The sequence below is a fragment of the Hyla sarda genome, chromosome 2, assembly GCF_029499605.1.
Source record: "Hyla sarda isolate aHylSar1 chromosome 2, aHylSar1.hap1, whole genome shotgun sequence".
NCBI classification, from domain to species: domain Eukaryota; kingdom Metazoa; phylum Chordata; class Amphibia; order Anura; family Hylidae; genus Hyla; species Hyla sarda.
The window spans coordinates 113,253,985-113,279,140 of record NC_079190.1 but is presented as its reverse complement, the minus strand read 5'-3'; the positions used below and the strand labels follow the sequence as shown (position 1 = coordinate 113,279,140).

General features: G+C 44.1%; 1 protein-coding gene across 2 annotated transcripts in view; it reads left to right on the top strand.

Annotated features, from left to right (window-relative positions):
* Nucleotides 1–25,156, top strand: part of LOC130355311 (sterol O-acyltransferase 2-like) — a 138,410-nt gene that overhangs the window by 36,757 nt on the left and 76,497 nt on the right. For both annotated transcript variants that reach the window (XM_056555317.1, XM_056555318.1), the window contains exons 2-6: nucleotides 4,503–4,555; nucleotides 5,109–5,236; nucleotides 15,582–15,641; nucleotides 17,095–17,202; nucleotides 18,533–18,815. In XM_056555317.1, the coding sequence (XP_056411292.1) occupies nucleotides 4,503–4,555; nucleotides 5,109–5,236; nucleotides 15,582–15,641; nucleotides 17,095–17,202; nucleotides 18,533–18,815 (632 nt within the window). The remainder of the gene's footprint in view (nucleotides 1–4,502; nucleotides 4,556–5,108; nucleotides 5,237–15,581; nucleotides 15,642–17,094; nucleotides 17,203–18,532; nucleotides 18,816–25,156) is intronic.

The following is a 25,156-nucleotide window of genomic DNA, read 5'->3' as shown; positions in this document are numbered from 1 at the left end:
TTGGCGTCAGTGTCTTCATTGCCCCCGTGCCTAGCCCAGGACCAGCGGTATTACCTTTGGGTGGTTAAGGCTAAACCACGTCCTGGCGTCACAACAAGAAGGGGTTAATAACATCTGCCCCCAGGGTTAGAACATCTGCACTACATTGCACCCCAGCACACAACATATGCCTATTCCTTTTGTGGCATCCACAAGGAAATGCATTGCCATCTATACACATATCCAAGTTGTCCTAGTGCTGGCATATTCTGCTGTCGGTGGAAAGTCTGTATGGAAGAATAACGTTAAATCTTCATAAAATCACCAAAGTTTCAAGTTCATAAATGTTCAAACTCCTAAGTTTTTCGCAGCCCCGTCCTCACTTACTCCTACCTACTGCCAGGAGGTAGAAGCAACACCCATTTAAGTGATATTAACTAACAACAGAAAACAGAGGGAAGAAGCCCCAAGTGTGAATGTTTAAACTTAACTTAAAAATATAATGCAAAATTGCCATGAATAGTAGAATAAATATGGCAACAGAAGCCTAAACAGGGTATACCAACCAAATTATCAATGAAACATAAGTTTGTGCTTAAAATTTAGTCCCTGAGGGAAACTAGTACGTAAATTAAAAAATCCAATACTCCTCTCTGGCCATAAGTAGGTGTTTGATGTCCCCACCTTGACTAGTAAGATGGACCTTTTAAATAGCATACATTTTATAACCAGTGGTGTTGGCCTGATGTACACGTGTTTGGATGCACCTGTTATGTTACGTTCGTTTTCTTTCTCTATGTCCAACACACGTTTTTTTAGTTTCCCGCTAGAGCAGCCTAAATACAATATCTAATGTGAAGGGGGGATCAGTCTATATACTATCTAATATGAAGAGGGGGATCAATCTATATACTATCTAATATGGAGAGGGGAAGATCAGCCTGTATAGTATATATGTAGAGGGCTTAACCTGGGGTGCCCAACCTGTCCACCTAATATGGAATTACTTATTTCATAAGGGATGCTATCTTCCTACCTAATATGGGAGACCTACCTAATATGGGGGGGCTACCTACCATCTAAATATGAGGGCTTCTCACCTAATATGAGGGAATTACTAACTAAATATAAAGGCTTTAATCTCTAATACAGGGGCTAAACCTATTTACATAATTTTGTCAGTCTACCTATCCAAAATAGAGAAGTCTACTTCAATATCTAATATTGAGAGTCTGGCTAGGTAATAGGGGGATAATGGTGCAAATGGAGACAATAATAAGGAGTGGACCTTTCTAAGGGGGCTGTCACGACTCGGCTTCCAGGTAGTGGATCCTCTGTGTCAGCGAGGGATTGGCGTGGACCGTGCTAGTGGACCGGTTCTAAGAGGCTACTGGTGTTCACCAGAGCCCGCCGCAAAGCGGGATGGTCTTGCTGCGGCAGTAGCAAACAGGTCGTATCCACTAGCAACGGCTCTACCTCGCTGACTGCTGAGAAGGCGTGGGACAGAAGGACTAGGCAGAAGCAAGGTCAGACGTAGCAGAAGGTCGGGGGCAGGCGGCAAGGTTCGTAGTCAAGATGGATAGCAAGGGTTCAGGTAACACAGGCTTTGGACACACTAAACGCTTTCACTGGCACAAGGCAACAAGATCCGGCCCGGGAGTGCAGGGGCAGTGAGCAGATATAGTCTGGGAGCAGGTGGAAGCCAATTAAGCTAATTGGGCCAGGCACCAATCATTGGTGCACTGGCCCTTTAAGTCTCAGAGAGCTGGCGCGCGCGCGCCCTAGAGAGCGGAGCCGCGCGCGCCAGCACATGACAGCAGGGGACCGGGACGGGTAAGTGACCTGGGATGCGATTCGCGAGCGGGCGCGTCCCGCTGTGCGAATCGCATCCCCAACGGCCATGACAGTGCAGCGCTCCCGGTCAGCGGGACCGACCTGGGCGCTGCGGGGAGAGAGACGCCGAGAGCGCTCCGGGGAGGAGCGGGGACCCGGAGCGCTAGGCGTAACAGTACCCCCCCCCTTAGGTCTCCCCTTTTCTTTGTCCGGTAACTGCCTCCCCTGGGATGAGGACACCGGGAAAGAATGGAGGGTTTCCTCAACGGCAGGCAGTACAGCAGGAGTGGGAATGGGGAGGGAGGGCAGAGGGCGAAGCCTGGCACGGGGCAGTGTGACACCAGGACGGGGGCCATGAGGAGGCACTGAGGCTTGCCTGACGGGACTGGGAGGGGGGGAGAGGCACTTCCTATGGCAGGCAGAGTCCCAGTTCTTGATCTCCCCGGTGGTCCAATCAAGGGTGGGAGAATGAAGCCGGAGCCATGGCAGACCGAGGAGGACCTCAGAGGTACAGTTGGGAAGGACAAATAACTCAATCCTTTCGTGGTGGGGTCCAATAGACATCAGGAGGGGTTCTGTGCGGTAACGCACGGTGCAATCCAATCTGACTCCGTTGACCGCGGAAATGTAGAGCGGCTTGACGAGACGGGTCACCGGGATGCTGAATTTATTCACAAACGACTCCAAAATAAAATTCCCAGAGGCACCAGAGTCCAAGCAGGCCACGGCTGAGAGGGAGGAGTTGGCTGAAGGAGAAATCCGCACGGGCACCGTGAGACGTGGAGAAGCAGACTTAGAACCAAGAGACGCCACACCCACGTGAGCTGGGTGCGTGCGTGCGTTTCCCAGACGTGGAGGACGGATAGGGCAATCCACCAAGAAATGCTCGGTACTGGCACAGTAAAGACAGAGATTTTCTTCCCTACGGCGATTCCTCTCTTCCTGGGTCAGGCGAGACCGATCCACTTGCATGGCCTCCTCGGCGGGAGGCCCAGGCGTAGATTGCAACGGATACTGTGGGAGAGGTGCCCAGAGATCTAAGTCTTTTTCCTGGCGGAGCTCTTGGTGTCGCTCAGAAAAACGCATGTCAATGCGGGTAGCCAAATGGATGAGTTCTTGCAGGTTGGCAGGAATCTCTCGTGCGGCCAGCACATCCTTGATGCGACTGGATAGGCCTTTTTTAAAGGTCGCGCAGAGAGCCTCGTTATTCCATGATAACTCGGAAGCAAGAGTACGAAATTGGATGGCGTACTCGCCCACTGAAGAATTACCCTGGACCAGGTTCAACAGGGCAGTCTCGGCAGAAGAAGCTCGGGCTGGCTCCTCGAAGACACTCCGGACTTCAGCGAAGAAGGACTGGACTGTGGCTGTGGCAGGATCATTGCGGTCCCAGAGCGGTGTGGCCCAAGACAAGGCCTTTCCTGAAAGAAGGCTTACTACGAACGCCACCTTAGACCGTTCTGTAGGAAACAAGTCCGACAACATCTCCATATGCAGGGAACACTGAGACAAAAATCCACGGCAGAGTTTAGAGTCCCCATCAAATTTGTCCGGCAGGGACAAGCGGAGGCTAGGAGCGGCCACTCGCTGCGGAGGAGGTGCAGGAGCTGGCGGAGGAGATGGTTGCTGCTGTAGCAGAGGCAGAAGTTGCTGCAACGTGGCGGTCAACTGCGACAGCTGCTGTCCTTGTTGGGCAATTTGCTGCGATTGCTGAGCGACCACCGTGGTAAGGTCAGCGAGACTTGGCAGCGGCACCTCAGCGGGATCCATGGCCGGATCTATTGTCACGACTCGGCTTCCAGGTAGTGGATCCTCTGTGTCAGCGAGGGATTGGCGTGGACCGTGCTAGTGGACCGGTTCTAAGAGGCTAAGTACAATTATTTACTGCCCAGTGCTGCTACAAAATGCTGCTACATAAAGCACACCCTCTATCTTCACACACAAGTCTTCAACACTGCTGTATTCATTCACTGTCTGCTTCTCTGCATGTTTAGCACTGTTTAGCTCAAGGCAGCATGCTGTAAACACACCGTGTTCTATCCTTAATGTCCCAATAAAGGTATATATGTATACATGACAGGTTGACCAGGGGCTGGTCAGAGGTGGTGACATCACTCAGGGGGCAGGGCTTTAGAGTAAAGTTTTAGCCACACCTTCTGAGACAGAAGAGAATGATGCATTGGAGGAGAGGGGGAGTTGAGGAGCTGAAGTCAATTCCAAAATGACAATGAATTAACTGCATAACTTTCTGTAAGAGGGAAATCTAGCAAAGCATGTGCATTTTGAGATAATACTATATTATTAAGTTGGAGTAATTGTTTTATTTTAAAATAATTTTCTGATACCATAACACCCCTTTAAATGTTAAATGGCAGCTATATGTTTTGCCAATTTTGACAAAAAGTGTTAGCGTGAAGGTACAGGGACAATGTTTTTGCTTATGATCAACATTAGGTTGTCAACTGTGATAAAGATTCATAAGACTGAATATATTCTTAGGTTCTGTGGAACATAATACAACACAATATTAACTATGGTTGATAAAATTATTTTGTGTGGAAACAAAGAAGGAAAATATTTTATATATATATATATATATATATATATATATATATATATGCAACAATAACACAATACTAAAACTATTATGTAGAAATTAGGCACTGACCATTTTCGTATTGTCCTCACAGGCGGGGGGTCTGCTGACATCAACGGTGTAATAGAATGGAAGAGATACATGGAGGTAAGTGGCTGTTATGAATGTTAGATACTGGATATACATAAGGTTGCACTCTGTAATGTAGTGCAGGATCTGTAAAAAACTCATTGACTTATAATGGAGTCTGTTACCTCAAAATGGAGTGTGTTGTCATTATACCCAAGTATTGACACTGTATTGCTACTGTAGGTAATAAAATATAACTAATGGCTCTAAACACATAACTAGCCAGATAATCAGAGCAAATTATTAACTTTATTTCAGCAAGTATTTTGCACTAGTTTGCAAGTGTAAACTGCTATACATTTGGTAAGCAAGGGTGGCCACACCCCCTTCACCCAAGCAATAAAAAAAAGAATAAAAAAATTATTGATCCAAACCAAACCCCCTATATATCAATGACCGTAACAGAAAATAAATGTTTCTGGGGAGGAAGGGTAATAATCCCGGTCTGGATGTGGTTATACAATAATAGGTGTTTTAAGCAGGGACCCTTCTATAGTTAGTAAACATAATAATAGGTGAATAGATCCAATGTGTGTGCTTATACTTTCATGTGACCCCTTGCTGGCTATAGGGAGTGAAGGCAGAACTTTTGGAGGACATGAGCTCCCACCTGAACATTCTCCTGGATAAAGCTGCGTCAGAAGCCGTGGAGTCCTACAAAAGAGGGAATAAGACTGTAACATCTGATATAAATAAGAAGTAAGTTGAATTGAAGTGCAAAGATGTTTAGTTTTTGTTTTTTAAATAGTGGGGAGTCTGTTTTAGTCTATTTAGGATTATAGGAGTTTATGGTATCTCCTAGTCCTAACACATATGCTACATGAAGTGTAAACAAAAGTAGTATGGATAGTATGTCTTAAAGCGTGTTGGAAAAAGAAAGTAGAGAAAAGCCTCTCACCTTGTGTTGTTGTGTACAAGACACAACAACTTCCAGAGCATACAAAAGCAAAAGTAGTGGTGATGCCTGCGGGAATCGGTTCACAGGTGTCCTCCTGCCCAATGGTGAAGTATAGAAGAAAGAAGAACCCGAATCCTCCTGGTTTTACTCAGCTATGACAGCAGGCCGAGGTGGCTATCCTGAGTAGTTGTGCAGTGAGGACCCAGGTTCTTCTTCCTTCCATAATTTAAGAAGATGTGGTCTATCAGTAGCAAAGCTGAATCTGAATATTGTGACATATTGCTTTATTGCAACAGCTGTAAGCCCGGTCTGGAATTTACCTTTTAAATGAAACCTTTTATAATCAATCATTTCTGATGCCCCAACATGAAAAAAAAAAAGGCTCAAAAACATCATTATTGTTTATTAAGATTGTTTGTGTGACTTTCATCAGTCATACTAGTCCCTATCGCCATTCGGTTTCATAATGTACTTCCCCTATTTCAGGCAAATATGCCAAGGTTAATTGGACCAAAGTTCTTGGAGAAAATCCACACAAAGAGAAAACATGCAATATCCATGCAGATGTCGCCTTAGGTCAAATTGAACCCAGGCCTACTAGGCAACAGTGATAAGATAACTTTGAGTCACAAAACTCTCTATGGGGTTTGTTATCTAGCTTCTCTATACTCCTGAACAAAACAACTGATAAGACATAGCCCCTGTGGGAGCTTTATGCTTAGTGATCTTGGTTTACAATTATTATTTTTAAAGGGAATCTGTCAGCTTATGTTGAATATTAGAGATGAGCAAATTTTTGAAAAATGCGATTCAGCCGATATGCCGAATTTTTGGTCTGAATTTTTTTTGTGGCGAATCGCTATAAAAAATTGCTATTTCTGACCTACAGAGAGGCTCAATAGGGGTGTAGAACACTTTGCCTTGTCCTAACACTCATAGGGAGTGTGCTGTGTTAGTGAAATAATAGTGTTATTCAGTATGACATGCAGATTACAAGCATCGCTATTAGAATCACTGCAGCAGAGCGGCACAATCACAGAGCCTGAAGGTGGCAGCAGCATGAGGAGACCATATAGTGGCTGAATGACACAGCGTGGAGGTGCTGTCAGCATGAGGAGACCATATAATGGCTCGATGACACAGCCTGGACTTGTTGGCAGCATAAAGTGGCTGAATGACACAGCCCAGAGTTGACAGCAGCATGAGGAGACCATAGGGCCTCAAAATCCCTAAGAAAAAAAGTTGAATTTTCAAATTTAAATTGAAGATTTATGGCAGCTAGTGCTACCATAATTTTTTTTAGGTAATGTACCAGCAGCATGAGGAGACCATATAGTGGCTGAATGACACAGTCTGTAGATGGTGGTAGCATATAGTGGCTGAATGACAGATCCAAGAGTTGGCGGCAGCATAAGGAGACCATCGGGCATCACCATTCCTAAGATTAAAAGATACATTTTAAAATTTAAATTGAAGATTTATGGTAGCTAGTGCAGCGGCATGATGAGATCATATAGTGGCTGAATGATACAGCCTGGAGGTGGCTGAAGCATGAGGAGACCATATAGAGGCTGAATGACACAGCGTGGAGGTGTTGGCAGCATGAGGAAACCATATAGTTTCTGAATGACACAGTGTGGAGTTGGTGGCAGCATATAGTGCTATGTCATTAGCTTGTGCAACCACAAAAACTTTTAGGTAAATTCCCAGCAGCATGAGGAGACCATATAGTGGCTGAATGACACAGCCTGGAGCTGGAGGCAGCATGAAAAGACAATTGGGCTTCACAATCCTTAAGATTAAAAGATGAATTTTCAAATTTAAATTGAAGATTTATGGTAGCTAGTGCTACTATAAAAAATTTTAAGTAATGTCCCAGGCCCAGCAGCATCAGTAAACCATATAGTGGCTGAATGACACAGCCTGGAGGTGGTGGAAGCATGAGGAGACCATATAGTGGCTGAATGGCACAGCCTGGAGTTGGTGGCATATAAGGAGACCATATAGTGGCTGAATGGCACAGCCTGGAGTTGACGGCAGCTTGAGTAGAACATATAGTGGCTGAATGACACACCGAGGAGGTGGCGGCAGCATGATAAGACCATATAGTGGCTGATTGACAGTGCCTGGAGGTGGAAAAAGCATGAGGAGACCATATGGTGGCAGAATGAGACAGCCTGGAGGTGGCAGCAGCTGCATTAGGAGTCCTGAAAGTGTCCCAGTGACAGAGTGGGTAGCAATACCTGTACCCGGTGGCGAAGGTGGGTGAAAGGTGGGTGAAAAAAGGTCTGATGTGGAGAAATGTTTGTAACTGGGGGGCAGCACCTTAAATCTGTTTGGCACTATCCATATTTGTGAAGTGTTGGTGTGGCACCATGGTCAATCTACTCTGAGGCATCAGGCATTGGTGGGTGTAAATCCTGGCTGATCCATGCCTGATTCATCTTAACAAAGGTCAGTCTCGCCACATTTTTCGTGGACAGATGAGTTCTCCTTGGGGTGACTATGGCCCCCGCCACACTTAACACCCGCTCTGATGGTACACTACTGGCCGGGCAGAACAGCTTTTCCAGGGCCAACTCTGCTAGTTGCGGCCACAAATCAAGTTTGGCTGCCCAGAAGTCCAGCGGATCTTCAAGGTGTGTTGGCATGGGCATGTCAAGGTATGCCACCACCTGCTGGTTCAGGTCCTGCTCCAGGTCTACCTGCTGCTGATGAGTTGCTTCACTATGTAGTTTAAGAAAGCTACTCATCAGTAGACCGTAGATCACTGTAGACTCAGGCTGCTGCTGATGGAGCTGGTACTGTTCCTGCCACCCCACCCCTCCCCAGCAGCCATGACAGTGGAAGGTGAGCGCAGAGGGCCCTCTGACCTGCGAGAGGATGGACGATGGCGCCGATAGGCATCGTATCTGTAGTAGGCGCCGATAGGCATGTCTCTGTAGTAGGTCAGTTTGTTCTCCCTCTCAGTGGGTGTAAAAAAGGCCCCCATTTTTTGCCAGAAGTCATCCTGCTGCCGAATGGTGACAATTCGACGGTCACTACGCAAGCAACTGAGCATGCATCGTGCCATTTGTGCAAGTGACTCGGAGGGAATCCCTGCTTCCATCTCCACTGCATACTGCCACGGTGTGTCTGGGTCCTCTGTCTCGACTTCCTCATAACCCTCTAGCTCCTCTGGCTGTTCCTGCTCCCACTCTCCTGTCAGATGACTACAAAAACTGCCCATTTTGCGAAACCTAAACTGTGCCCCACTGTGCCCCTCCCCCTCCTCCAGTTCAGCTCCAACAGGGCTCATGTGGCCGTGAGATGTAGGCACCACGTCTCCAGTCCCCTGACCAGCCATTGTTTCAAACACGTGTTGTAGGAAATGAAGCAGTGGAATGACGTTGTTCATCCCGTAATAATGTGGCTTCCTGAAAGGGCCTGAGCAAACGGCAGGTGTCACGTATGAGCTGCGGAGGAAGCGGCGGATGTCTCCTCCACTTCTTGGCTGGGCAGTAGCTGCTGACTGTCCTCTATTAGATCATCCTCATTGAATAGTGGAGCTGAACCCACAGCATAAGATACTTCTGTAGGGGAAGGAAAAGCATAGGACAGAGGCAATGGGATTAATGGGACTGCTCCCGGGCCATGCCAACTAAGGGTTGTCTCTGAGGAACCCACCGACTGTTGACTGGGGGTATCAGATGTCACTTGTGATGAATTGGATGACCATGTTAATCAATCGATGACGGGTTGGGTTGCTGGTCGAGACACGACCGCTAGCTGATACCGGGAGCTCAGGCCTCTCGCTGCGACTTCTGCTGCCACTCGCTCCTAGTCTGCTGCGACCTCTGCCTGCGGCTGATGAATTTAGGCCTCTGCCACTCCACTGTGCACATCCGGGCACTTCTTTGCCTGACATACTTAGTGCGTATATATATATATATATATATATATATATATATATATATATATATATGTGGGGAGTACAATATGCTTCACTAAGCTTAAAACATGCACTTATGAGGGCAGAAAAATGTGCTACAGTATGCTTAAAAAACTTTGTAAAACACCAGCCTGTGATTACTTTTGCCTGGCCTTTCACAGTATCTAGGCCCTTGACAGATTAACAGGTACAAAATAGTAAACTACTAAGATGAGGGCAGAAAAATGCGCTACAGTACGCTTAAAAAACATATTTTTGCACAACACCAGCAGTACACGACAGTGCTGCAGCACACAGTCGCTGTGTACTATACCCCAAATTTCACTCTCTGAAAGACAATTAGGAATTGACTGCTGAGTATTATACCGTCTACAGACCATTTGTTGTGGAACAAAGACACCAAATTTCGCTGAAAAATTATTCCTCCATCCTCTGCTGTTTCTCAAGCTGAGCCAGCTTGTTCAAATGTATGAGGCAACACACAGCTCTCTGCCCCTCTCTGCAATACACTGCTATAGAAAGTGACTGGGAGGTTCATGGGAGCAGTAAAAAAAAATTTCTGTGAAAAATGCACTGCTCTCTGTCCACCAGAATGATGTGACTATGAGGTGAAACACTGCTGGAAAAAGCTTGTCCGTGTAACACACAGCGCTGTCTGTCCTATCTCTCTTCATTGAAAGAATGAAGTGACTAACTGGAATATGGCTGCCAATTATATAGGGCTGTGACATAACAGGGGTGACTGGCTGCTGATAGGGTTCATCCTGCATGTGAATCAGGGTCATTCCGCCTACTGCCCTTCCTGCCTTGCCTTCCCAGAGTTCCTTGTCCTTTGTCCTCACATGTGGATCCGCCATTTTAGATGCCCTAGAGCCTGGACCGCACTAAATGGAGTTTAATGAAGCAAATCGCGCTATAGAATCGCAGCGATATTCGCATTCGTTGCAAATATAATTTTTCATGAAATTCGTAACTAATTCAGATTCGTCAAATTCGATTCGCTCATCTCTTTTGAGTATATGGCCTGCAGATACTCTGATGTAGACCATAGTATAAGTGTAATTTATATACCTCTGCCACTGTATGTAGTGAAAGGATTAGTAGTAAAAACCTGTTTTTCCATGTGACTGAAGTGTCAAGGAAGCAGGGTTGAGCTGCTCAAGTGCCACAGCATTACTTGCTTTCTGACTTCCCTCTCCCTTCCCTGTCCTAGATGATTGTTGTGCAAACCTCAACGCTGGAAGCTGAGGCAGCAGAACCTAAAGGCTTATTCCAGGGACTTTTTGCTTAAGAACTTTGCCCTGGCAGGTCCTAAAAAGAAAAATAACATACTTATCTTCCTAATTTCATCCACCTTCACCAATCGGAGCTCCCAGTCCTGCTGTGCGCCCCTTTTGGTATTGGCCACCTGCATCATAGCACTATGGAGGTGAATGAAGCTGTACTGTAGTTATCAGCACAGTGTGTGGACATGCAAGGAAAATCTGTAAGGAAATTATGATGGTTGGTGAGGGTCCCAGCAGTTGGCTTCCCAGAATTTAGTAAGAGATTGCATGTTCTAGTGATCAGCCCCACTAAAGGGCAATGTTTAACAATTTTATAGATAAAGAGACAAATAAAGAAAGCTCACAAATTTATATTTACCATTGATATTCTTCACTTTTAAAAAGGGTTTTCCAGGCTGAATATTATTTAGTTATGTGACACCGTGTGCAATAAAAATAACAAAAAGAAAAACAGCCCAACAGCTGCAGTGGCGGGAATCACAGGAGGTGAGTATATACTCTTTGTTATTTTTTTCTGCAGAAGGAGTTACACGACTAAATAATGGGGGGATTACTCAAAGTTGTCTATTTCCCGCATCAATATAGACCAACCTACAGAGGGTTAGGCCGGTCTATTGTGCGCTTAAATCATCAAAAGTCGAACGGCTCTTGATAAATTCTGCGCACAGACTTGGGGATCTACGGTTTAGACTGTATTTAAACCTGCTTCAGTATGGTCTGACATTACAGCGTACTTTCGGCCAATGCGACTTTTCGCCAAAAAGTCGCTATTGATAAATTCAGCACCAATGCATTTTTCAGTCTAAAATAGACTAGAATGCATCATGTTCTAAAAATCCTCTAAAGCAAAAGTTGTGAAAAAGATGCACGTATTTAGACTGCGACTTTCTTTGCAACAATTATAGACAGGAAAAAACAGTCTAAATCCTTTAATAAATCTCCTCCAATATGTCAACCTGGAAGACCCCTTTAGGTTATTGAGTCACATTATTTGTATGATTAGGCAAGACTTAGGTAAGGCTATGCCAATTTTTTAAATAAAAATAGGACATAAAAATTGTGTATAGAAAAAGTAATTTTTGGTGGAAAATAATGTGTTATATTAAAGTCTCTGGTATAGTGGCCATCAGTGTAGACATTGTTTAACCCCTTAAGGACATAGGGCGTATCCATACGCCCCCGTTTCCAAGTCCTTAAGGACGCAGGGCGTATCCATACGCCCGTGGGAATTCCAGTCCCCACCGCTAGCCGGTTGGGGACCGGAGCCGGATGCCTGCTGAAATCGTTCAGCAGGCATCCCGGCATATCGCCCAGGGGGGGTCATTATGTCCCCCCATGTCGGCGATTGCCGCAGATCGCTGGACAATTCAGATGATTCCCGGTCAATCGGGTCTCCAGTGACCCGATGACCTGGAATTACTGGCTGATCGGGGCCGTCAGAGACGGCCCCGAACAGCCAGAGCCAGCAGGGGTGAGGTGGCACTGGTGCCACCTCACGATCGCCCTGATTCATCGGCCGGATTCCCGGCCGACCAATCAGGGCGCCTGCTGCGGGTGTCACTCCCGCAACCCGCTCCGCCCCTCTTCCGGAGGACGTGAGCGGGTGCGGGAAGACGACCCCCGGTGCTGGGGACCCCGATCCCCGGCGTCCCTGTTGGGATCGGGGCCCCAGGAGCGATGGTGGCGGCGAGGGACTGACCTGTGCGGCGGCATCGTGGAGCAGCAGCAGGAGGTGAGTGACAGCCTCCTGCTGTTGCTTAGCAACAGCTCCCAGCATGCAAAAAGGGCATGCTGGGAGCTGTAGTTATGCAACAGCAGGAGGCAGACCACCACAACGACAGCCAACGGGCATGCTGGGACTTGTAGTTTTGCAACAGCTGGAGGCGCATTCTTTCTATGGAAAAGTGTACCTTCAGCTGTTGTATAACTACAACTCCCAGCTTGCACAATCAGCTAAAGTGCATGCTGGGAGTTGTAGTGGTGCATCTGGTGGTTGCATAACTACAACTCCCAGCATGCCCGTTGGCTGTCGGTGACTGCTGAGAGTTGTAGTTTTGCAACAGCTGAAGGCACACTGAGTTAAGTAGCAAACCAGTGTGTCTCCAGCTGTTGCATAACTACAATCCCCAGCATCCCCAGCCAATGTAGTATGCCTCCAGCTGTTGTATAACTACAAGACCCAGCATGCCCTTCCGCTGTCTGTGCATGCTGGGGGTTGTAGCTTTTGCAACAGCTGAAGGCCCACTGGTTGCAAAACACTGAGTTTGTTACCAAACTCTGTGTTTCACAACCTGTGTGTCTCCAGCTGTTGCAAAACTACAACTCCCAGCATGCGCTGATAGACCGTACATGCTGGGAGTTGTAGTTTTGCAACAGCTGGAGGTATTTCCCCCCCCCCCCCCCCCCATGTGAACGTACAGGGTACACTCACATGGGCGGAGGATTACAGTAAGTATCCGGCTGCAAGTTTGAGTTGCGGCAAATTTTCTGCCGCAGCTCAAACTGCCAGCGAGAAACTACTGTGAACCCTCCGCCCATGCGACTGTACCCTAAAAACACTACACTAACACAAAATAAAAAGTAAAAAACACTACATATACACATACCCCTACACAGCCCCCCTCCCCAATAAAAATGAAAAACGTCTGGTACGCCACTGTTTCCAAAACGGAGCCTCCAGCGGTTGCAAAACTACAACTCCCAGCATCCACTGATAGACCGTACATGCTGGGAGTTGTAGTTTTGCAACAGCTGGTGTTCCCCCCCCAATGTGAACGTACAGGGTACACTCACATGGGCGGAGGATTACAGTAAGTATCCGGCTGCAAGTTTGAGCTGCGGCAAATTTTCTGCTGCAGCTCAAGCTGCCAGCGAGAAACTACTGTCAACCCCCCGCCCATGCGACTGTACCCTAAAAACACTACACTAACACAAAATAAAAAGTAAAAAACACTACATATACACATACCCCTACACAGCCCCCCTCCCCAATAAAAATGAAAAACGTCTGGTACGCCACTGTTTCCAGAAGGGAGCCTCCAGCTGTTGCAAAACAACTACTCCCAGTATTGCCAGATAGCCACTGACTGTCCAGGCATGCTGGGAGTTTTACAACAGTTGGATGCACCCTGTTTGGGAATCACTGGCGTAGAATACCCCTATGTCCACCCCTATGCAAGTCCCTAATTTAGGCCTCAAATGCACATGGCGCTCTCACTTTGGAGCCCTGTCGTATTTCAAGGCAACAGTTTAGGGTCACATATGGGGTATCGCCGTACTCGGGAGAAATTGGGCTTCAAATTTTGGGGGGGATTTTCTGCTATTACCCTTTTTAAAAATGTAAAATTTTTGGGAAAACAAGCATTTTAGGTAAAAAATTTTTTTTTTTTTACATATACAAAAGTCATGAAACACCTGTGGGGTATAAAGGTTCACTTAACCCCTTGTTACGTTCCCCGAGGGGTCTAGTTTCCAAAATGGTATGCCATGTGTTTTTTTTTTTGCTGTCCTGGCACCATAGGGGCTTCCGAAATGCGGCATGCCCCCAGAGCAAAATTTGCTTTCAAAAAGCCAAATGTGACTCCTTCCCTTATGAGACCTGTAGTGCGCCAGCAGAGCACTTTTCACCCCCATATGGGGTGTTTTCTGAATCGGGAGAAATTGGGCTTCAAATTTTGGGGGGTGTTTTCTGCTATTACACTTTTTTAAAATGTAAAAATTTTGGGAAACCAAGCATTTTAGGTAAAAACAAATTTTTTTTCACATATGCAAAAGTCGTGAAACACCTGTAGGGTATTAAGGTTCACATTACCCCTTGTTACGTTCCCCGAGGGGTCTAGTTTCCAAAATGGTATGCCATGTGTTTTTTTTTTTTTGCTGTTCTGGCACCATAGGGGGTTCCTAAATGCGGCATGCCCCCAGAGCAAAATTTGATTTCAAAAAGCCAAATGTGACTCCTTCTCTTCTGAGACCTGTAGTGCCCCAGCAGAGCACTTTTCACCCCCATATGGGGTGTTTTCTGAATCGGGAGAAATTGGGCTTCAAATTTTGGGGGGTATTTTCTGCTATTACCCTTTTTAAAAATGTAAAAATGTTGGGAAACCAAGCATATTATGTAAAAAAAAAAAATTATTTTTTTACATATGCAAAAGTCGTGAAACACCTGTAGGGTATTAAGGTTCACATTACCCCTTTTTACGTTCCTCGAGGGGTCTAGTTTCCAAAATGGTATGCCATGTGATTTTTTTTTGCTGTTCTGGCACCATAAGGGCTTCCTAAATGCGGCATGCCCCCAGGGCAAAATTTGCTTTCAAAAAGCCAAATGTGACTCCTTCTCTTCTGAGACCTGTAGTGCGCCAGCAGAGCAATTTTCACCCCCATATGGGGTGTTTTCTGAATCGGGAGAAATTGGGTTTCAAATTTTGGGGGGTATTTTCTGCTATTACCCTTTTTAAAAATGTTAAATTTTTGGGAAACCAAGCATTTTAGGTAAAAAAAAAAATATTTTTTTTACATATGCAAAAGTCGTGAAACACCTGTAGGGTATTAAGGTTCACTTTACCCCTTGTTACGTTCCCTGAGGGGTCTTAGGATAGAGTGAAATATCATTTTAAAACTAGATATCACACTCACAGGGTATATTGCCAGGAAGCAGTCGACCGCTAAATAATGCAAATGCTTCATATATTATTGAACTGGTATTAAAGTTCTGTTCTAGAAGTCTCTTCCTTCTTAGTACATAATACAGGGGATGGGCTGCTTGACTTGGAATTTTATGAAGATAAAAGTGAATTGAACTGTTAAAAGGAATTCATTTCTAGACAACTGTGATGACTGCCTTGTGGTTCTTGTACCAGGATTTTAGAATATAGCTTGTATCAGCTAATGTAGGCTTATTATATTGCTTTTATTGTTTTCTTTACATTTCAGACCCCATGGGCCAGTCACAGAAAGAAAGAAGGTTTTTGTGCATCGGGCATCACTGCTGGAGTATGTGTTGTTCTTTTGGCCAACTTTGGCCTAGGTTTACCTCCTGCTATTAGCTTGATATATTATTTGGTGACACAAATAGGCTTACACCTACCATACAATTATTATTATTATTTTTTTTTTTTACGATATGGTATCCATATCCAAATTAATACAATATGACAATTTGAAGTATATATTTTTGTGCTATAGATCCCAATCTGTGCAATTTATGAGTTTTTGCATAAGACTGGAAAACCCACTGAGTTTTTTCAGACACTGTAATATGAAATATGTAATATGAAATTTTTTGGGGTTGGTGCAACAATTCTAGTCTGTAGCTGCACATGCTATACTGCACTCAATAGAAGCAAAAAGGGTGTGACAATGGTAGGAACACCCTGACTTAGGGCTTTGTTACATTGCTAGATCCACTAATAGATCGTCACTTGTTTTATACTGCTCTGTAAATGTGCGGGGGGCTGTATGAACAGTCACTTTATCTTTCGTGTGGCCTTTTGCTGCATTTAGCTGTCATCCGGACATCCTCTATTACATAGTAGTGTTGAGCGGCATAGGCCATATTCGAATTCGCGAATATTCGCGAATATATGGACGAATATTCGTCATATATTCGCGAATATTCGCATATTGGTAGTATTCTAGCTTTATTTTCGCAATGCGAAAAATTCACGTATGCGAAAATTTACATATGCGAAAATTAGCATATGCAAAAAATATTGCAAGCGGAAATTCGAATATGCGAAAATTAGCATATGCGAAAATTCGCACGCCAGTCTCACACAGTAGTATTAGAGTCTTCTTTACACCACACGAGCTGGAAGCAGAGAGGGATGATCACTGTGATGTGTACTGTGAAAAAATAAAAATAAAAAAAACGAATATTCGTAATTACGAATATATAGCGCTATATTCGCGAAATTCGTGAATTTGCGAATATGCGATATTCGCGAAATATATTCGAATTGCGAATATTCGCGAGCAACACTATTACATAGGGAGATATCTGCACGATAGCTGACGATTATTTAGAAGGTCAAAATGGCCAAACCAGCCTCTGCTCACTGGCCCTATTACATATAGCAATATTGAGGTGTTTGGCCAATAACTGCCCGATGTAATAGGACCCTTACAGGGACATAAGATAAAGCATGCTGATGTAACCATGTAGACTTTTGGGCCGAGAAGGAGACCAGGAGATTCAGGTGCAGCTAAATACATTCCAAAACAGCCCTTTATACTACCCATATGACAGACATATATCAGAAAGTTTTATAAGGGTAGGTGTCTTTCCCTTAAACAAGATTTGAAGAGTGTGGCTGCACTAAGGACCAAACCATCTACTGTATAGGTCAGTATCATGTAAATATTACTTACATATAATATACATATAGTATATAATATACATATAGTGATTGTGTGTATCTAATATCATGTCCTTTCCTGTTTACAGTGATTTAATGGAGGTTGATCACTTCCGAACCATCTACCACATGTTTGTAGCTGTCCTCTGTGTATTTGTGATCAGCACAGTTGCTGTGGATAGTATTGACCAGGGGAGGTAAGTCAATGTTGGCTTCTTAGCCTTATGATGTTAACTACAGGTTATACTGGTAAAACTGTAAAAACAATCTAGTCAAGCTATTCTTTAAAAAAAAACTTTTATGGACATAGTTAGGCTGGGTTCACACTACGATTTGAACTACGGTTCCCGTATACGGCTGGGAGGAGGGGTGGTCGGGGCTTAATCGCGGAGCCCGCACTCAGCCGTATAGGGGAACCATATTTAATGTATGTCTATGAGCCGACCGGAGTGAACCGCAGCCTCCGGTCGGCTGCGTTTTCGGCCGTATGCGGTTTCCCGACCGCAGGCAAAAACGTGGTCAACTACGTTTTTGCCTGCGGTCGGGAAACCGCATACGGCCGAAAAAGCAGCCGACTGGAGGCTGCGGTTCACTCCGGTTGGCTCATAGACATACATTAAATACGGTTCCCCTATACGGCTGAGTGCGGGTGCCGCGATTAAGCCCGCCCACCCCTCCTCCCAGCCGTGTACGGGAACCGTAGTTCAAATCGTAGTGTGAACCCAGCCTAAGTGTTGGTTCCTGCTTCAAAGATCTGTTTATCAGGACATTTTAACCTGACAGATTTTCCACGTTTTTGCCTGCGGTCATGAAACCGCATACGGCCGAAAAAGCAGCCGACCGGAGGCTGCGGTTCACTCCGGTCGGCTCATAGACATACATTAAATACGGTTCCCCTATACGGCTGAGTGCGGGTGCCGCGATTAAGCCCGCCCACCCCTCCTCCCAGCCGTGTACGGGAACCGTAGTTCAAATCGTAGTGTGAACCCAGCCTAAGTGTTGGTTCCTGCTTCAAAGATCTGTTTATCAGGACATTTTAACCTGACAGATTTTCCACGTTTTTGCCTGCGGTCATGAAACCGCAAACGGCCGAAAAAGCAGCCGACCGGAGGCTGCGGTTCACTCCGGTCGGCTCATAGACATACGGTACATTAATTACGGTTCCCCTATACGGCTGAGTGCGGGCGCCGCGATTAAGCCCTGCCCACCCCTCCTCCCAGCCATATATGGGAACCGTAGTTCAAATCGTAGTGTGAACCCAGCCTAAGTGTTGGTTCTTGCTTCAAAGATCTGTTTATCAGGACATTTTAACCTGACAGATTTTCTTTTGTGTATTCCTAGCCATGGCAGTAAACAATATGGCATTGCACAAAGAAACACCAATAAGTTTGGGTATCTTTATAAATAAGCACCTGTGCCGTCTACAGACACTATTGGAATAATGTGTATTTTATGAATATTTAACTACTCTTCACGATTCATATAGTTTGTATACCTGTGTTCTCAAGGTTCTTCTTCTTTCTTCAGGTTAGTTCTGGAGTTTGAGGTTCTGTTTTATACATTTGGGCAGTTTGGGACTGTAGTTTGGTCATGGATTTGCATGTTCTTAATCACCCTCTTGGTGCCATACAAAGTGTTGTCTTTCTGGGGCTCCTTGTATCCAAAGTCAAAGCACAAGCTTCTGCTATCTATCTGTGTGGGGACATTCCTGCTTGTGAGCCATACATGTGTTCTGTGTGTTTTTCCCGTCTACGTGGTCATACATTACCGTCTACCTCCAGCATCGAGCTTCATTGTCCTCCTGGAACAGGTGAGTTCAACAGCCAAGCAAGTGCCTCCTCAGAATCTTTAATGTATCCAAAACCTTTGTTGGCCATAATGGATGGATAGTTTATTCTACATTTCAGAAACAAGTTGTCAGAATGTATTCCCAGCCCCCATCCCCTCATTTCACCCACAAAGTGTTTTATATTATATAAAGGTACTGCTGTAGAGGTAGCTGCCTTATGTATTATCTTGCAGTATTGTCACACTTTGCATTGTGATGCAGTACAAGACAACACAGCTAGCACACAACATATCAATGAGATTTTTACAGCTCTCATTAACATACATGCATGACATGACCTCATATTTTTAGGTGGAAAATGTATCCAGCTGAATCTTGCTTTTGGCCACTGCATATGACCCCCTACCCCAGATATCATTCTAAAGCTACTTTCACACTGCCATTGACCCTGCCCATAAATGGCCGTTAGGCTCTCTTTTTTTGGGGGGGGTCTTTAGTGGCCGTTATCGGGACGAGGCACAACTGGAAATTACGGGTCCCAATGCATCCCATTTACTTTATTGGGGTGTATCGGGCACCGCTATTTTGTAGCGGGAGTAGCGGGAGAAAAAGACAACGTAATCAGTATTTATTTCTCCCGCTATTCTCCCCACCTCCCCCGACAGCTGTTGAAATAGATCCTGATTGTACCCAGTGAAGATCTGCCCCCTTCCTGATTAGTTCAGAAGCAGTGCACACGCTAGAAAGTACAACACAAGCTGTCAGTTATATGATACTTTCTTTATTAAACCAGGAAGAGACTGTACAAGGTTTATATAGATGATAGTGATGTCTGCAAAAAGGGTTGTGTGAATTGGGTGTTAAAAGCACTTTATTGGTTAAATCTCCTTTTGCATACTTTTCTAGAGAGAAACATTTCTTATCTCTGCTACATTCCAGCACCATCTTTCATGCTCGATGGGAGGGGGAAGGAGCAGTTTAATTCAGTGAGGATTTCTGTATGCAGTTTAGGAAAAAATAGACAGTTTAATATAAGTAAAAACACAGCAGTGGGTGTGCTCGATCTGGTAGTTCGTCCAAGAATCCAGTACAGTAGAGACCCCTAATAGCTACACCAGGGTTTTGACCAGCAAAAATATATTTTACATGCAAAATAGGTTAATGGAGTGGGAGTGAACTGGTTCTCAAGGACATAGTCAATGAATGAAAATATGATGTATTGATGTAGGCATGGATAAGAGACTGGGAGTATTATATATATATATATATATATATATATATATATATATTAGCCTAAAATGCACCAAAGTATATAGGTAGCAAAAACTATGGGTTTCAGAATCTTACTTATTATTAAATAAATGATAGATACAAGAGTTATAGAGTTATTACAATAAACCAAAGTGGATGCCGGCAATGCACTTTGGTATGCAAAGTACAAAATATGATAAAATCAGATAATAAAATTCAAAGAATGTACACACTGCCAACAAGTCACTTCTAGCTGTTTCCAAAACAATGTCCAAAGCTAGCAAAGATGGTAATCCACAAAGATAGAAAGAAAATTTTTAGTTTAAGTGAGGTCAGAGGAGCGCTGGAGCACCGCGAGCAGTGCCCACTCCTGCAGCGCTGCTGGTATATGCGCTGATATATGCGCTAGTCTGTGTGCTGCCACTTATGCTGGAAGAAAAGTAATGTGGGATGAGAAATGCGCTGTGGTCCCAATAATTGCAGACCACTCCTGCAATATTGGTGGTGGGTGAAAAACTGTAGCTCGACTTGGTCGGCAAAGGAGGCAAACAAGTTCACTCACCCACCCTTTAGACAGGGAGAAGGACATCCTCAATCTTCGGGTCCCAGTAGGTTGGGCTGGTGGTCTAGCTTCAAGCGCACAATGGTGCGTTGTAAAGCTATGGCAGGCTGGTTAGGGCAGCTGAATGGAAGTGTGCGTGGGTTCAGTTGGTCATCAGGTGCGTTTAGAGACTACTGGGCTCTTCCTCAGTGATGTGTGGACTTAGTGATTGAGGTTTTATTTATAGTACTCTTAATAGGCATTCCATAAAACCCGTAGTGGATCAATGTTATATATACTTTTGGTGGCTATGGAGTAAACCAGGACTGGATGAAAAAGCAAAATTTGAAGGACAAAAACACAGAATAAAAATGCATAAGATAAATAGATGAATGTACAAAAATAAATATAGGAATGAATTGGTTTTAAAAACCTCCAATCAAGAAAAATTACAAAAATTTGCGCCCATGCAAAAACTGAATAAGTTTGATGTGCACATAGGAGTGGAGAAATTCTTTAGGAACCTAAGTTTGAACAAAAATTTCATGAAAAACTTGATTGAAAGGAACAGCCAAATTGAAAATATCCACACACATTCTGATCTAAAGAAAAAATCAAAATTTTTTCCTATGCAGGAAATAGGAGGGGAGATGAATGCTTTCCGGTTCGCTGTGGAGAAAGAAATAGAACTCCCACCCCGAAGAAACCACAAAGAAACATTTCACATAAAGAAATAAAAGCAATAAAGGAATTGCAAGATGACCACAAAATTACTATCTGACCTGCAGATAAAGGAGGGGTGATTGTGATCCTGGATACAGAATATTGGGGGAGATTTATCAAAGCATGTGCAGAGGCAAAATTGCCAGTTGCCCATAGCAACCAATCAGATTGCTTCTTTCATTTTTCATAGGCCTTGTTAAGAATGTAAGAAGCAAGCTGATTGGTTGCTATGGGCAACTGGGCAACTTTTCCTCTGCACAGGTTTTGATAAATCTCCCCCATTATGTCCAGGAGTGTAATCGACAACTACAGGATCAGTACACTTATGAAAAATTGCCATTTGGCCCCACTGATGAATACTAGGCCAAGATGGAAACACTGTGCAATAAAGCTTTTTTAGATCAAATTTTAAATAAGTCAGAGAGGGACTTTTTACTAGGTACCAAAAAAAAAAAACTCCCACTATTCTATGTACTACCAAAAACGCTACACAACCTCCGGGAAGACCTATAGTCTCAGGGATACAATTCCTAACTACAAACCTTTCAGAATATGTGGACCAATACCTCCAGCCACTAGTTGAACAAATTATTTCATACTTGAAAGACACAACAGACATCATTAGAGTTGTAGAAATTTTATAATGGGAAAATTATTGGATTTTATGCATCCTAGACGTTAGTTCCTTGTATACCTGCATAAATCATCAACAAGGAATTCAAGCTGCTTTTCACTTTTTGACCAACCAAGGAGACATTCCACACCTTCAGATTGGGTTTTTAACAGACAGCATTGATTTTATTTTTAATCCTAATTATTTCTCGGTCGGTACTGCCATGGGGACCAGGTTTGTACTGCCTTTTGGGAACAGCTAACCATTAGCCCATTGCTCGGCACAAATCTGGTTCTCTGGCTTGGGTACATTGACAACATTTTTATGATATGGAGAGGCACTGAAGAGTCTCTGAGTACGTCTTTAACCACTCTTAACAATAATGCTTTTAATCTCATCTTTACCCCACAAACAAGCAGAACCCATGTGGAATTCTTAGACCTGACCATTATGGTAAAAAAAGACAAAGCTAGAATATGAAACTTTTAGGAAACCGATGGCCAGAAACTCCTTCATTTTATTTTCCAGTTGCCACTTACCACGTTGGCTTTTAAATGTACCGCAAGGTCAGTATAGAAGTTTGAAAATAAATTTCACTGAGAAAGTAGAATTTGAAAAAGAAGCCCTTAACCCCTTAAGGACTCAGGGTTTTTCCGTTTTTGCACTTTCGTTTTTCCTCCTTAACTTTTAAAAATCATAACCCTTTCAATTTTCCACCTAAAAATCCATATTATGGCTTATTTTTTGCGTCGCCAATTCTACTTTGCAGTGACATTAGTCATTTTACCAAACAATGCATGACAAAACGAAAAAAAAAATCATTGTGCGACAAAATCGAAGAAAAAACGCCATTTTGTAAATTTTGGGGGCTTCCGTTTCTTCCCAGTGCATATTTCGGTAAAAATTACACCTTATCATTATTCTGTAGGTCCATATGGTTAAAATGATACCCTACTTATATAGGTTTGATTTTGTCGCACTTCTGGAAAAAATCATAACTACATGCAGGAAAATTTATACGTTTAAAAATGTCATCTTCTGACCCCTATAACTTTTTTGTTTTTCCACATACAGGGCGGTATGAGGACTAATTTTTTGCGCCGTGATCTGAAGTTTTTATTGGTGTGATTTTTGTTTTGATCGGACTTTTTGATCACTTTTTATTCATTTTTTAATGGTAGAAAAAGTTACCAAAAATGCGCTTTTTTTGACTTTGGAATTTTTTTGCGTGTACGCCATTGACCGTACGGTTTAATTAATGATATATTTTTATAGTTCAGACATTTACGCACGCGGCGATACCACATATGTTTATTTTTATTTATTTTTACACTGTTTTATTTTTTTTATGGGAAAAGGGGGGTGATTCAAACTTTTATTAGGGAAGGGGTTAAATGACCTTTATTAACACTTTTTTTTTTACATTTTTTTTTGCAGTGTTATAGGTCCCATAGGGACCTATAACACTGCACACACTGATCTTCTACACAGATCACAGGCGTGTATTAACACGCCTGTGATCAGTGTTATCGGCGCTTGACTGCTCCTGCCTGGATCTCAGGCATGGAGCAGTCATTCGCCGATCGGACACCGAGGAGGCAGGTAAGGGCCCTCCCGGTGTCCTGTCAGCTGTTCGGGACGCCGCGATTTCACCGCGGCGGTCCCGAACAGCCTGACTGAGCAGCCGGGTCACTTTCACTTTCACTTTAGAAGCGGCGGTCAAAGCTTCTAAAGGGTTAATACCGCACATCGCCGCGATCGGCGATGTGTGGTATTAGCCGCGGGTCCCGGCCGTTGATGAGCGCCGGGACCGACGCGATATGATGCGGGATCGCGGCGCGATCCCGCTTCATATCGCGGGAGCCAGCACAGGATGTAAATATACGTCCTGCGTCGTTAAGGGGTTAAACTGACCGAGGATTTTAAAGAGAAAAATTATCCAGAAGAATTATTAGGAAAATCATTGGCCAAAATCAGAGAGCAAAAGAAGAAAGATTACTTCAAAGAAAAAAATCACGATGGAAGAAAAAGAACAACAGATAAAATTGATCTTACCCTTCAACAACCAATACAAAAAATTTAAGATATTATCAAAAAATATTGGCCGCTACTCCAACAGGACAAAATATTAGCTCCAATCTTAACTAACAAAGCAAAAATAGTATACACTAAGGCGCCAAACTTGGGCATAAAATTGGCACCGACTACGAAACAACCAATCCTGGAAACATAAGAAAACATTGCTAGCTTTAAAAAGGATTCTATAAATGTGGGAAATGTAGTAATTGTAAGATGACGAAATTTCCAAAAAAGACGGAGACTATAATGTCAAACAGCAACAATTACCAATATGACATCACAGAGTTGAACAGAACAACAGAACTTGAGCAGTCTTCTGAAGGTCTCCTATCGGAGATGCTTTTATTAAAGAGATTGGAAAGTTCGTTGGCATCTTCACATCATTGGATAAAGCACAATCTTCATTGCGAAAAGTTTTCCCACAAAATTATTTTAGAATCAAAGGCGAATGACCAGGGAGTCAGGAGTTTGTCTGGCGCAGAGAGGAACCATCAGACAGCCAAGTAAAATCAATGGATTTATTAGATGCAACGCGTTTCGCTGCGCATGCGCAGCTTCATCAGGCGTGATGAAGCTGCGAATGCGCAGCGAAACGCGTTGCATCTAATAAATCCATTGATTTTACTTGGCTGTCTGATGGTTCCTCTCTGTGCCAGACAAACTCCTGACTCCCTGGTCATTCTTCTTTGATTCTACACCTATCCAGGAGGGCTGCAGTGGACCTGCCTTCATATCTCTTCTGCTCCTAACCTTGTTGTGTGTGGGCGCACAACCTACTTCGGTAAGCGGCTTGGGAATCACCTTCCCCTACCCCCACCTGCAAGATCTACTGATCCCGCACATGAGGCGCCTTCCTTCCTTTCTCTAGATTTCACAAAATTATTTTGGGAAAGCTGGGAAAGGAAGGGGCCGCTTTCCCAGCAGAGCCTCTTCATCCAGGCAAGATTCCAGAGGGCCCTGGACTGACAGAACCCACTTCCAATTCTCATCCTTCACTCCAGTGCAGTTCTTCCCAAGCAGAGGATGTCCATGGAGAGCCATAGGCAATGGTGGTTATCCCAGTACCAGACCCTCCTCAGATAATTCCAGTTCCTCTATTTTCTTCTCTCCCCCCCCTTGGGAGGAAGACTCCAACATTTTATCAATGCTTGGATT